At 39.3% G+C, this 14,436-nt stretch overlaps 1 protein-coding gene across 4 annotated transcripts in view; it reads right to left on the bottom strand.

Annotated features, from left to right (window-relative positions):
• Positions 1-1,641: 1,641 nt before the first annotated feature.
• Positions 1,642-14,436, bottom strand: part of RBL2 (RB transcriptional corepressor like 2) — a 59,571-nt gene continuing 46,776 nt past the window's right edge. For 3 of the 4 annotated variants that reach the window (XM_050922527.1, XM_050922528.1, XM_050922530.1), the window contains 12 exons: positions 13,910-14,013; positions 13,299-13,436; positions 12,275-12,439; positions 11,499-11,610; positions 9,124-9,396; positions 8,378-8,667; positions 7,716-7,892; positions 7,521-7,592; positions 6,864-6,969; positions 5,098-5,303; positions 4,395-4,559; positions 1,642-3,544 (listed from right to left, as the gene is read on the bottom strand). In XM_050922527.1, the coding sequence (XP_050778484.1) occupies positions 3,374-3,544; positions 4,395-4,559; positions 5,098-5,303; positions 6,864-6,969; positions 7,521-7,592; positions 7,716-7,892; positions 8,378-8,667; positions 9,124-9,396; positions 11,499-11,610; positions 12,275-12,439; positions 13,299-13,436; positions 13,910-14,013 (1,979 nt within the window). In that variant the 3' untranslated portion in view covers positions 1,642-3,373. The remainder of the gene's footprint in view (positions 3,545-4,394; positions 4,560-5,097; positions 5,304-6,863; positions 6,970-7,520; positions 7,593-7,715; positions 7,893-8,377; positions 8,668-9,123; positions 9,397-11,498; positions 11,611-12,274; positions 12,440-13,298; positions 13,437-13,909; positions 14,014-14,436) is intronic. The other variant, XM_050922529.1, reaches the window with a different exon arrangement.

The raw sequence follows: 14,436 nt of genomic DNA, 5'->3' as shown, positions 1-14,436 counted from the left end.
CAAATCATAGCAATACTTACCGACATTTTGAAAGGCAATGTTAAAAGCTCTGCATTCCAGAGTCAGTGTAAACCTATGTTGGAGGTAATAAATAGTTTTATTGGTAAAGGTGTCCCCTTGTTGACAGATTTCCTTAAATTGTGCACTTCAATAAAAGAGCAACCAAAACCTGAGCTATCATTTTCCAAGCATCTGGTGGCATGAAATTACTAAACTTTCAGAGAGACTTGCAATTAAAGGTGAAGGCAAGATTCTATGTAACGTACCATAAATTGCCATTTTTAACCAACCATTGTTGTATCAGTAGTGAGGTCTGGCCCCTAAACTCCTGTGGCTGAAAGGGTGGAGCAGCAGCTTTATTTCCCCTGTTGCATGATGCCTCTCCTAGTCTACCAACTTTTTTTTTTTGGTTGGTACAGGGAAGGACTCTGGCTCTCACTGGAACAGTCTCTGCTGTTACTCTTAAATGGTAGAATGCTGCGTATCAAAAATCTGAAGTGGTAATAGTGAAATGATCTGGATTTGAGTAACAGTAGTGAATCTGAACAGAGATGCCAGTTTTACTAGGTTGCTAAGTAGCAAGAGCCACAGTAGCTGAGGAACATTACACATTTTAAAGATGAAAGTTTTTTACTGGCCGCTGCTAAGTAGACTTGTTGTTGTAGACTGATACCCTAGCAGCCAAACACTGGCATTTGTGGAGGTACAATCAGGATTTCATCCTTAATAGCTGCAACATTAATACCAATTAGCAGGAGGCTGTGGCAATCTGTGGCTCTCATGTATTCGTAATAGCCCCATAACAATCTATGTGGCTTGTCTCAGCTCAGAACAAGCCACCAGTTGGGGCTTGGATGACTGTTTAGCTTTCTTAATGCCAACAGTGTTCAAAACTGTATGTGCAAAGATGTTTAGGACTCAGCATTTGTGATTTGGGGTTAGCTCCCTTGGAGGGACACCCAGCCAGTTAGCTATAAAATCCCTCTTGGTAGCAGTTCTTTACTTGCTTTACCTGTAAAGGGTTAATAAGTGGGCACCTAACCAAGAGAGATAACAGAAAGGTAGAACTTTTTAAAATTGGGAAAGAAACTTTGCCTTTGTCTGGTCTTTCTGGGCTGGAGGATCTAGGCATGGCTGTTCTGAACTACTTACCCGAACTCCAAATGTGTAAGTAGATCAGTGTGTTTAGCGTTATTTCTTACGGGCTCGTGGACTTGTCTGTACTAACTCCAGATGCTTGTAACCTTTAAGCTGAACCCCCAAGAAAGCTGTTTTGGGTGCTTGATTTTTGGAATTGCTCTAAGTTCCAGATTTCTTTTCTTTGTTTTTTTTAATAAAAATTAACACCAAAAATCCAATCCTGTTCTTAAGAGGTTTGTGCATGTTGTAATTTCCTTTCCTGGCTCGGGAATTCCTCCCTGGGTTCGAAGGGGGTTTTGTTTGTTACATTTGGGTAGTGGTAGTGTTTACCAAGCCAAGGTCAGAGAAAAGCTGTAACCCTTAGGAGTTTAATGCATGTATTCATTTTTCAAGTGCAGAAGTGGGGCCCGTTGGGATTCAGCCTTGACAGCATTAATACAAACCAGTGCTCCTTTACTTAGCTGATGTAACTTCGTGTGCAAACATACAGTACTTGGCAGATGTTCATAATGGTCTTTATTGAAAAATACTTTAGCCAAAGTAAGGTTACAGTATTGTAATAAGAATCTGATAGTTCATAAATTATGTACAGAAACTCAAAACTGATCTTTATTTTAACATGCATAATAAAGATACTGAAATTAAAGTTAACCAGTAACTTTATTTTAATTCAAACCCTAATAGTTTCCATAATTTTCCATTCTAATAGTTATTGGCTGCACAGGAATGATTGAAAACATGGAATTTAAGTATGTTTAACAAATCTTGAAAGTGATAAATGCTGTATAGTGGTCATCAATACTCTTGTACTATTAGTTATTACAGTTGAATGAATCTCTTCATGTGAAACATTTGATCCCTTCACTTATGCCTCAAGTATAAGTAAGGGGGTCAATGAAATTTGTCTCACTTTTCACAGTGACACTGCTGTACAGGGTTTGGGTTTTTTTGGGGGGAGGCGCTTCATTGTATCCTGCCTCATGCTGATGTCTTTAGAGTACATTTTCCAGTTTGTGAGGAGAAGAAATGTCTCCTGGGCATCCTGATTAAGTCTAGTTCCATGAAGGTGCCATTTAAAAATAAACCTTTAAAAGGAAGATACAACTACCATCCTCTTTCTCATGAGGCAACAAGATGGCTACCTCTGAAAAAGCACTAAAAAAAGATTCTGGATATTGAGTTGGGAAAAAGCAAACTTCCCATATCAGTACTTGCATATACACAAAATTAGTTTTAGCTTAACATCATTTACTGACAGGGTATCAAGGGGATGTCATTTGAAAATAAATAGAATAATCATTTTAATACAGAAACACATCTTAGCCTCAGCCATGTGAAAAATATTTACATTCAGAAAGTGCCATTGCAAATATACAGCAAAAGTAACTTGCAGTTTATGCTTCACAGCCGTATCAAAAGTGCCTCCCCTTGAACTTGAGTTCTTTAAAAAAATGCATTAACAGAATTGCCTCCACAGCAAAGTGCCCCACCATTAAAACAAAACAACCTAATTGTTCAAGCCTGAAGAGACTCAGTTTAGGTAATTCCAGAAGGTATTCTTTCCCTACCTCCTTGCGGGGGAGGAGAGACATCTTCCCAACCTGTGCTGAAGTCCAACCTGGGCAACTGGGCTGTCAGCATTTCTAGTTGTAGCACTAGAGATCATGGGTCATCCCTACCACCAAAACAAAAACTCACCCATGCGTAACTTGGCGCAATACTCCTGGATCTGACCAGTACATTGTTATAGTGACCTTCTAGGCAAAAAGAATCGTAAAGCACCAAGAAAAACAGTGTATGCTGCTGGCGGCTAAACCCTGTACACACAATTCCTATCACAAGCTAGGAAACTATTGGGTACATTGTCTCAGCAATAAATATCAAAATTATATATAAAAACTTGCACGTCCTCATAGTAGAGCACAGCATATAAGCCAAGTGTGAAATCTGAATGCCCTGGGTTAGCCTCAGAGGTGGAAGTATCACTTAGCAATGTGCTTGACCACAATGGGACAAAGCATCAGTCTCCACTCCTCTTTATGGGACAGTTCAAAGACTCAATGCAGTCTAAAGGGAGATTTGTTTGAAGGTCAAATATTACCACTCTCAGCCACAGGTTAGCTAGGAAGATGGCAGTCTTGCAATGGAAGATGCTCACAAAGGCTTAGCATTCACACTCTGGACAGATGAAGAAAGGGAATATCTACTCTGGAACACAAACAAGTAATAAAACTCAGTGAGAACCTCTATCATTTGCTACATCTTGTAATCTTCTTAGTAGAGCAGTGTGATTCTCCTGACAGATCCGTTTGGCTGGTGATTCAGTACCATCTTCCAAGAGAATGCCTCTTTTCTTCGTGGGGGTCTCTCCAGTTCTAATCATGCTGTTAATCTCGCTCAGCCTCTGAAACAATCACAGAAAGAACAAGAAATGTGGATATTCACAGGTTCATGGGATGAGTCAAGCAAAACCCTGCATCAGAGGAGAATGTCATTCACTGACAGACTGAGTAGCCTTAACAAGGATTCCAAATTGGTTTGTTACACCCATGTGCACCAAAGCATGACCACAGATAAGCAGTGAGTTACCCTCCACTGCTGTAGTTTTGAGTCAGACCTAACTTAATGCTCAATAGACTAGACTATATTTTCTCCCTTTGTTGTAACCCCTATTCCTAATAATTCCCCTTCTGTTACTGTACTGACCTAAGTTCCCACAATTGTAACTAGCCTGTATGACTAGTGGCATTTCGACCACTACATCATTTCTTTTGGGGTTTCTTCCCTTTATTATTGCTTTTCTGTTTCTATGGAACTTGCCGGACTGCAATGTCAAAGGAGAATGTTCTCTCCAGAACTGTTGTGCTAGGGTTTTCAGTTACACTGGGTGAAATCTACGAATAAAAATACACTCATTTCATGTGCAGCAGCTCCCTGTTCTCTTAGAACATGGATATACTCCCATTTGAAACAGAAGCATGGCTAGTTAGCACTCTGACGCACTGTAGAGTTACACCCTAGCTTGCCATATACTAAGTCTCATTTTCAAAAGTGACTTAGGTTCCTAAGTCAGAGCTTTATTTTTTTAACTGCCTTTTCTGTTGCACCTAAATAACTGCATGTGCACTATTTATAGGCAAAAACAGCAGCCTTTGAGTGAGCTCTGTGAATGCACTCACAAATCTCACATCTCTGCATGTTTTTTTTTTTTAAACACCACCTCACAGTTCTTGGAATATTAAGTTTACTCTTACCTTAGAGGGGCTACTGCTGAAGTAGTAGAATATTTTCTCTCGCGGAGAAAGTGTAGACTCATTTTTGTGTGGTGAGATGTAGATTGAGTGATTCTGGGACAGCTGTACTCTGCGGGGGGAGCCAATTCTTACAAATGGATAAGGAGATAGTGGAGGAGCATCAGTCTGTTAAGGTAAAAGAACAAATCGGTTATACCACTTATCCAACAGAGACTAATGCAGGCATTAAGCCCCTTTTGACTTTTAATACAACTGGATGATCCAATTTATACTATCCCTATCCATGGTAAAACATACAGATACTGTCATGTTCATAAAGCACACTGCTATTCTTCATGGGCATCCAGAGATGCATACTTCACTGAAGGAAGAGGGCACTTTCTTCCTCTTACGTACTAAAAATACAGTTTGGTATGGATATGCCACCAAGGATCTCAAAATACTTTTATGAACAATTAAAGCTCCCTCATCCTGGAAGGTAGAGTAAGTACAAATACTTATTCTCTGCTGCTACGGTAACTTTTTTTTAAAGTGAAAAAACATCCCTCTTGTGGTTGCTGGTTGCAACACAGATTGGGTGGCAAGAGCAGTTTACTGTGTAAGATCAACACACCAACAGCAGTTGATCCAATAAAAGATGTTACCTCACCCACCTTCTTGCGCTAGCTTTTATTTACTAATGAAAGTAATTAAGAGCACTTACAGCATTTGTGGAAGAGTACTTCAGGGCAAATTCTTTCATTTGTTCAATATAGATGTTGTTATAGAACCGAATAAGGTCCCCTCGTTCCTCCTCCTCAATATCACTGTTTGCACCTGTCAGTCGTGTGGGAGTAGGGGGTGCACTGTTTGGCTGTGGTACTGGCAGAGTGCTGCTAGATCTTATGACAGGACTAGAGTCTCTGCTAGCTGGAAAGGTAAAAGTAGCATTAGAACCAAATGCATTTCAGAGTCACTTCAGCTCGAGTTGTTGCTCTTATAAAACCACATTAAAATTGTTTAAGCTCTACTCAAAACATGCCGGCTCTGCATTCGTCCTGTGGAGAAATACTGCATACCCACCACAAGGGGATAGCACTATATGCACTATAAATCTGGCATTTCCTAACAATGAGTGCTTGATACTGCAACCTAAATGTTCTTTTAACTTAGAAATTACCTTTTTCAAAAATGTTTTTAAACTTAAAAAAAATTTGGAACCATATCAAGCCCCACCTTCCCACAAATGCTTCATTTAAACAAGGCTTGACCACTGAAGCTCCAGGAGGAATGGACCGGTGGGCCACAGCCCCAGGCTTGTTCTTATCTCCCCCGCCACTCCTCAGGCCAGGGGAAAAAGGTGGAAGAACTCAGCTCTCTTCCACTCCCTCACTGATGAAACTTGGAAGCATGAACTACTTATAGTCATAAGCATCCTTTAAGATGGACATGTCAGGCAACCTGAATCTAGGGATCACAGCCACCATCCTTTACAGAGATTTCAAAGGGGCAGTGTAGGGCGTTAAGTCCGAGCACATAAGCGGCACTTTAGAAGAAGTGGTACCTGCACTCAAGGAATGGATGTTCAGATTAGTATCACAAAAGGAAGAATTCTCCAGCCCCTTGCTTTGGCCTAATGTAAATGAGGTACTCCTATGTTCAGAGAGAAAGTGAAGGGTCATGGGAGTGTCTGTAGTCAGAATGCATGCTTGGGAGGCATGCAAGGGCAAATGGACTTTGAGTGAATGTTTTCTTTTCAGTTCTCTTAGAGATGGTGCTGGCCTGCCTCAGTTCTTGCTAAGGCCATCCTGCAATTAAGCTCTAGTTCTTTTCTCTAGATCTAGAAAAGAAAGAGGCTGCTGTGCTTCCGTCTAACTCCAACTACTTAAAAAGGCAGCCTAAACACGAGTAACCACTTTTGATATGTGCTGACATTCATTTTGTCTGGGAACAGTTTTTTACAGGGGAGTCTTCTACAGAACAGCACTAACTGGTGTATCAGCTATTGGCTTATGTGTCTGCCAGCACACACAACTTCAGACAAGAGCAGGGGTTGACTGCTATAAAAGTCTAAGCCAAACCTGAGGGAGACTAGCTGGGTTAGGGACAGCAACTATCAAAAAGCCTCTGCTTGTTTGATATAAATTCTCCTGAGTAGTAACCATGAATGATGGGGGTTTAATTGATGTTATACTCAGCTGTAGAGACAATTGTCAAGGGCAGCACCAGTATCGAGCAAATTTACTTGGAGTTAAATTCTGCATCTGTCTTGTTACTGAATTATTACCATACCTGTCTAAATTTAAATTCTTGGGCAACGAGATACTTAAGCCATTTGAATTTGACTGTTACTACTACATTTTGAGGTAGTGAAATCCACAGATGAGAAGTGGTTGTTCAAATCATCTTTGAAGCTAGACAACACTTCCTTTCCCCATTTAAGCGAGGTGTCTAGTTCACATACACATACAATGGTTTGGAATCACTTACTTCTCTCTTTACTTCTCTCTGTTGGGGAATTCTGTTGGATACTGCTATCACTACTGCCAGAACGACGGCGTTGTCTTCTGCCCTTTATCCGGACAGTCCGATATACCTGCAAAAAGCCAGAGATGAACAAATTGAAAGAAGGATCATTAACAAGGCAGCCATATATGCGAGCAGCAAAGGGTTTGGATGAAAGATCAGTACTTTAAGAATGTTTTTACTGCAAGAGAAACTACTGAACAATATTGACTATCCCAATATACATCCTTTAAAAGCATCTTCCTATTTATTTACAAGATCATCACTGAGGACACTGTACCTTAGTTTTAAATGACATTTAGAATCTAAACCAAATTTTGTCAAACACCATGTAGTTAGCTAAGAATTTTGGATTTAGCTATCCTCATTTTCAAAAACTACTAAAAGGTATTGGGCAATCTGCACTGCACCAAGCAGGGTTTATGGAGTTAACATTTTTTGGGCAGTAAATGGAATCCTGTTGGAACAAAGCACTCTATACCATTTCAGTGTCAAATTCCATTAGTGAAGATTAAAGTCACTCTAGATTCCCATTCAGGGAATATACCTGAAGATGCTGCTACTAATTGACGAGCTCAGTAAAAATATAAACCCCATTACTTCAGTATTAATTATATTTACATGACTCCTTGCTTGTGGTTGGGTCCTGTAGCAGCGCATGATGTTCTGAAATGACTTATCTTCCTTTGTCACCTAAAAGAGAGAGGTTTTTTTAATTTGGTGGGGAAATGCAGCTGCATTACATTACTAGTAATCCTGATAAATTTTATTTTACTGTTATGAATAAAAAGCATTTGTGTATTTTATTCATCTTACCTTAGCCATTACATAAATGGCACACATCAACAGCTGGTCTAAATGTCTGTCCATCATGAGCTCAGGGCACTGTACCAAGGAAAACTCAAAACATGTCCAGATTTTCTTTCTCAACTCATCAGAAATATCCAGTTTGACACAGAGATCCCGCAGCCGAACACTTGCTAAGTGATAAACCTTTTGGAAGGAAGGACCCATACACAGAGCATTGATTAGGACAAAATCAAGCTCTTTAAACTTACATGGTTTTCTAAACATAAACCTTTATCCACTACGCTGATAAACAGCTCATATTAAAAAAAAACATGCTGAGCTTTCCTTGTTGTTGAAGACCTCAAATCAATAGGCAGCATGTATATGTACAATAAAATGTCCATTTTAAACCAGATTTGAAAATTATTTCCTTTTGCTTGCCTGACAAGACCTGGGTTCAAGATTGAAACCAATGAAGGAACATGCTGTTTTATGATACTAAGGCTCACAGGAGAAACATGACTCTGGATTCCAAGTCCTGGTAGGCAAGTAAATGGTTTTCAAAAACTTGGTTTTAATACATAATGTAAACAGCCTGTCACTAATTAGAAATCTTAATGCTACATTGTTCTGTATGTTTCCAGTAAAGCCCATACTGCAGTGACATGACATTTCACAGTGGAAGGTACCTTTCTAAAGAAAAGATACAGAGAGCCAGTCTTTCGGGGTTTGCTGGTGGTGGTGGTGGTGGTAGAGAACTGCTGGTTTTGTCTTTGCTGGTCTCCAGAAGGAGAGATCTGTTGAACAGCAACTTGGCCTGGTAACTGAAGGGTCGTCCCACTCATCTGAGTGTTAAGGGTACCACCAGCAAGGGTCTGGGCACTGAGTGGCTGGATGGAGCCAGAGACAGCTTGAGCCTGGCCACCTACATTTACCTGAACTGGGAAGAAAGTTATTCCTCCATTTTCATTGGCAATGCCTGTAATTAAACAAAAATGAATTCAGTAAAGGATGTCTTCAAAACCCTAGCCATGCATGCTTCCTGAGCACCAGTAACCTTTCTAGTGATGGACAGTGATTAAATAAGTGTGTAGTGGCAGGTAACTGAAAATGTTCAGGAAAATACTGAGGAAGCCTGATCATAAATGGACCAAAAGATAACTGGCTGACCTTAGTTAGTTTCAATAAACGAAGAGGAGGCTAGTTAAATAGATGACTTCTGTATAAGGCAGTTGGGAAGCAAATGTACATTTGCTCCAGTGTTCAACAGCTAAATAGTACCCATGTCTTTTCCCATTCATTATTTTCCTGTTTTACAGCCCACAGGCCTTTGTTTCTCATTTCCTTCCACTCCCACATGTCTACCTACTCATATGCAATTCAGTGCTTCTGGTGATAATCAATGCAATCCATTCTCCCAGAGCTTCCCCCTTACCTTGTACCGGTATTGTAACCGTTTGTCCGTTGTTGGCTGTGACAGTGGCAGTTGCCACCGTAACCAAAGTCTGTCCAGGCACTGGAGTAACTGACATAGTTTCAGGTGTCACATTCTGCACTGGCACAGTATTTACTACAGGCTGCTGTGAAACTCTTACAGGAGTTCCACTGTCAGGGGGATTATCATTATCCACAAATAGCCTTCTCCTAGTAGGGTTGGTTGTAGGAGAACTGTATCTGTCATACAATGTGGTTGGAGAAGATGAAAGGCCTGAAGATATTTAAAAAAAAACCAAACAAAACAACAACAAGCATTTAACTTGAGCTTTACACCTCAGTAATGCTTAAGCCTTATCATTGCCCCAATGTTTTGATTAGATGAATTTTTACAGCAATGTCCTCTAGCACTGTTCCTAGCTAGGTGTGTCTGAAGCCACATTGGTGAATGCCCATCTTACAGGATATTTTAAGGATGTCTCCTATTCATACACTTAATTCCTAAATACTGTGTGTTATCACATGACCACAACTTCTAAAACTAGCTTCCCATCTGAGAATCAGGGTGGCTATAATATAAAACAACTTTAGCAGAAGCAACTTTTAAGAGCCAACTTAATAATTATATGAACAAGATGCCCATGTCATATGCAACTGTCTAAATAAGGCTGCCATTTCAGTATATTACTAAGAAAGCAAACTGTTAGGGCCATGAGTAAAGAAATTTTGACAATCTCATACATGAATAAACGTTAGAGAATTTACTTGGTTTTTGTAAATGATTCCTAGAAACAATAGCCAAGGTGTCTTCTTTTAAATGAGTATTCTTGAACAGTCAAACGTACAATAGTTTGTGGGCAAGGAAAAGGGTAGCAGAAAAATCTCAGATTGCTACTTTTTGTTCCTTGATGACTATATCCAGGTAAGTGGAGGATTTATATGCAAGATCCTATTCTTTGTGGCACTAATTACAATTAGTGAACACTACAACAGACCTTAAGTTTACTTGCTCTGATGTTTTTCTTGCTCTTATTCCCAGGTTATATTATTGGGTGCTACCTTAAGGCTGTTGATATTCACTCTTAGATATCTATCTATCTATCTATCTAACTGAACTCTTAAAATTGCTCCATTTTGGTAAAATGCTTAATCACTGAGCAAGAACTTATGTGAGCCATAACCTCTTACTGTGTTCTATAACAGAAAATCTGCACTGTCATTTCATAGATTTCAAATGAAATATTACAGGTTTTTAATGCATCTCATTTGCTCTAATGTCCTCCCACCCCGTGTTCTGAAACTATTAATGAATTCAGGTCAAATTGGATGAATAGCCTGCGCCTAGGAAATGCAATTTTAAAATAGTTAAATGTTTTATGACTTCATTTTGACAAAGTTTCAAATTCATATTTGACCACATTTGTTAGTACACCAGAGGGGTGAAACAGCAACACTGAAATTAACCGTTTTTTGCTGAGTTGACCAAAATGTTTCACTTGATGCAAAATATTTCTTTTTCTGATTCAATTACAACTGAACTGGATTATTTTTCAATTTGGCCTTGTCATCAGGCAGCTGCTCTTTATGGGGACTTTTAAGGCCCACTCTGCCTTACGAAGGCCTCACTTGAGGGAGCGGCTTAGCTGAGCACCTGGACCTACTGAAGTGGTTCCCTCTCACTAAGCTTGGGAACGTTCCTGGGGAGGGGAGTTCCCAGGAGAAGCTTGAGCCAGAGGGCTGAGCAGGGAGCCCATCAGACTGGAGAACCTCCAGGAGTGCAGTAAGCAGGCATCCAAGAGGGCCTGGTCTCCCATGCAGTGGCCAGAAGCCTAGCCTAGCAAGGATCACCTGCTGTCCCTGGAGAAGAGATGTTGTCAACAGACCACCCTGCACCCTTGACTCCTGAGAAGGACATTAGTCCAGAAGGGGCAAAAAGCCTAAAACCAGAGGGGTAGAGGTAAGCTTTGAACTCAGGTGGGAGACATGCACTACGAACAACCTAATCATCCTGGTGGATATGTTCAGGTGAAAGTCTTATATTCTGCATTAGCTTTTCTGTTAATAAATGAGATCCTCCACCAGGAGGTGCTCTTTAGCGTCTGTCTGTACTTGTTATCTTGGCACAGGAAAATCAAGTAAGGGCCTGCTGTTTCAGACTGGAATGATGACAGTCCTCTGAACTGAAAAAAATCTATTTGTTTAGCTCTAGTCAGTGCATAGCTGCAACCTTCCTTGATGCAATTCAGAACACACGTGAGTTATTTTAAACATGTAGCAATATTCTATAGCTTGTATGGAACTGAGTGCAAAATTTCTTCCACAGAGCATGTATCACTTTTAAAATGCAGGCTATACATTTTATTTTTAACACCTCACCTTTTCCAAGCCCTCCAGTTTCAGCACGAACTTCATTGATCCTTCTTGGAGTCAAAGGAGAGCCTACCAGACTGTTCCCATTAGATCTTTCAAAATAGTGAGGTGGCATTACCTAAAATATTGATGTAACAGTTAATTTCAGCATGTTTGTTTGTTTAAATATTAAATAAATTAATTGAATAATCCAACTGGTTTCTAGCCCTGTTTAGATACTGATGCACTCAAAAAATCAGGCCTGTTTAAGCAGCACATTTTATCACTGTGTCCAATTTCAAAGAGCAAGTTATTGGAGAGGGGACTGAACCAAACAAGTGAGTGAAAGAAATCCTAGCTTCATTGAATTCAATGATAAAATTCTCAGTAAAGTCAAGAGGACCGGGATTTTATCCATCTTATTTACCAGGGGGAGGAGGAGAGAAGCACGACTCGTGCTTTATAACTGCATATATCAATTTTGTAGAGAGAATGCTAAACACTGCTATGCTCACCACAGCAACCTTTAGGTGTGCAACTGTTATTACCTTGTTTAATTTTAAATACGTATTATTTTAGAACATTTGACAACTTACTTCTGTTTTCCATCATTTTAATCATGATGCTACTTCATCTCAATATTCACATGCTGGGAAAGACTTGCTCTGGTTCCCTATGAGGCCTTCATATCCCAAATGCCCAATGTCTGAACTACTAAGGAGTGCCATCTAAACTGAACAAGGCCTCTTGAAACTTATAACAAGGATTAAAAAAATAATATAGCTGTTACTTCTCACACTTACCTCCCCACATGTAGGAACTTTGTTCTCATTATCTCGGATTCTGTCCCACAATGGAGATTCACATTTCCATGCCATACTCTCCAAGATTTGCTCTTCAATATGATTAAGGTGTTTTACCACCTCTCTACAAAGGCCATCTTCTGCTCTAATAAAAATCTCTATTACCTGCAAAGTGAGTAAATATGAAACCCACTTATTACAATGTTAAACCAGAACATTGTGTGACCAATACTTATAATAAGTGAGAGTATCATACCTTTCATGTATTCCCTTTCAAATGGGTTTATATTGAATTTGTGAAGCATCGCATTAATCCTGACAGAAAAAGTTCTGTTCTAACCCAGAAAAAACAGGTATACCTCAATAAGTGTGTAACTGTCATACTAGTTCCCCAACAGCTAGATACAATCTACATCAGTCACTATAATTACAACGTTGTCAGATCAAAGTTACAATTGAAAATAAACAACAACATTTATTTTCAGTAAGTCAAGAAGTAAAATAGAAAGTGCCCATTATCCCACGTAAATGTTAGGTTTCAGAGTAGCAGCCGTTAGTCTGTATCCGCAAAAAGAACAGAAGTCCTTGTGGCACCTTAGAGACTAACAAATTTATTTGAGCATAAGCGTTCATGGGCTACATCTGATGAAGTGGGCTGTAGTTCACGAAAGCTTATGCTCAAATAAATGTTAGTCTCTAAGGTGCCACAAGTACTCCTGTTCTTTTCATGTAAATGTTGTGGTCCAGTGCCATTATTTTTTAACTAGACAATTTGGATGCCACAGTACATGATTTTAAATGAGTGGTATTTGCACCCTGCAGGAAAACTTGTGTTTTTTCCCAGCTTAAATTTCTCAAACACAAAACCCACCCCAATATGACCATTTTCATAACTTAGATTTTTATGCCATTACACATCCATTTGAGGGGAAAGTATCTTGCTTCAAGAAAAAACTTTTTTAGTGAGTAGAAGTAACTTTATCATGACTGGTAATCATCACTTCACACGCTCAAAGCCATTTACCTTATAAAAGTGATAAACAGGTACATCAAAGATTTCAGTAATAAATGGGAAAGTTCCAGGAGGCTTGTATGAAAAAGTAATTATCTCAAGGCAACATGCCAGGAGAGACCTATGAAACACATCCTGCTCCAGTATTGCCTGCAAAACAAATATTAAAATAAACTTCAGCCTAGTTTAGAAAAAGATGTCTAAAGAAAAAAGGTAAACAAATAGTCTTTGGTTTGAACTTTATTGTATTACAAAGTTATACAATATTTTTTAAAAATATCTAACATTGTTTGAATTTACAAACTCACATGCATTAACTCTAAATACAGCTGGGCAATCTGCATTCTATTCTGCCTTTGCATCATCAGCAAAATTGTTACCTAACTTCTGCTGCCAGAATTGAACCCAGAGTCAGTGTGCAGTGCCAATTAGAAATATCATCATCTTTGCACTTGCAAACCGTACAATCTAATATGGAAACTGCTAAGAGAATAAATTCACTATGGAGCTATCTTCCCTACTAATTTTGATTGGCTCAACGGCATTTGTCATGCTGTACAACTAATTTTTTCTGAACAAAATAAGTTTAAAAGTGAATTATCTGATTGACTGATTTTACTTACTGATAAATCGGTGTCTCCTAATCTTCTCCTCTCCTGCTCAATGACAGACTCTAATACCTTGTAGTAAAGAACCTCAGCAAGACGAAAATGCTTGCCAGCATTATCTGCAAGAGGAAAAAGATAATGAAAAATATTAAACACTCCGTATATCTGATTTATGGTCCACCTATTGCCATCACTTTTTTTTTCATAAAAGTGAGGATAAAAATGACTTTATTAAGCTTAAGTAACAAATGTTGTGATTACATTTATATAGCTTTTCAGCTTGGGAGATCCCAAAATGTTTTATGATGGGGTGGTGATGGTAAGGAGGGTTGAAGAAGCTTGGAGGGAAAGTGAAGAATAGCTTTTACTACTGAAGCCTCGGGGGAAGTTTAGGAAGGCAGAATGTAACTGCACCAGAAGCTGGAATTTGACCAGGACACCAGAGCTAACAATCGCCCTTAATCTTGCTGTTTAACACACACTTTTGGGGAATTTTACTATAATTGCAGAAGGGGTGCCTCAGTACCTCAAGGTACAGCTAT

Source organism: Gopherus flavomarginatus, chromosome 14 (assembly GCF_025201925.1).
Source record: "Gopherus flavomarginatus isolate rGopFla2 chromosome 14, rGopFla2.mat.asm, whole genome shotgun sequence".
NCBI lineage: Eukaryota > Metazoa > Chordata > Testudines > Testudinidae > Gopherus > Gopherus flavomarginatus.
Note: the sequence above shows the minus strand (reverse complement) of the source record. Positions and strands in the feature narration are given on the sequence as shown.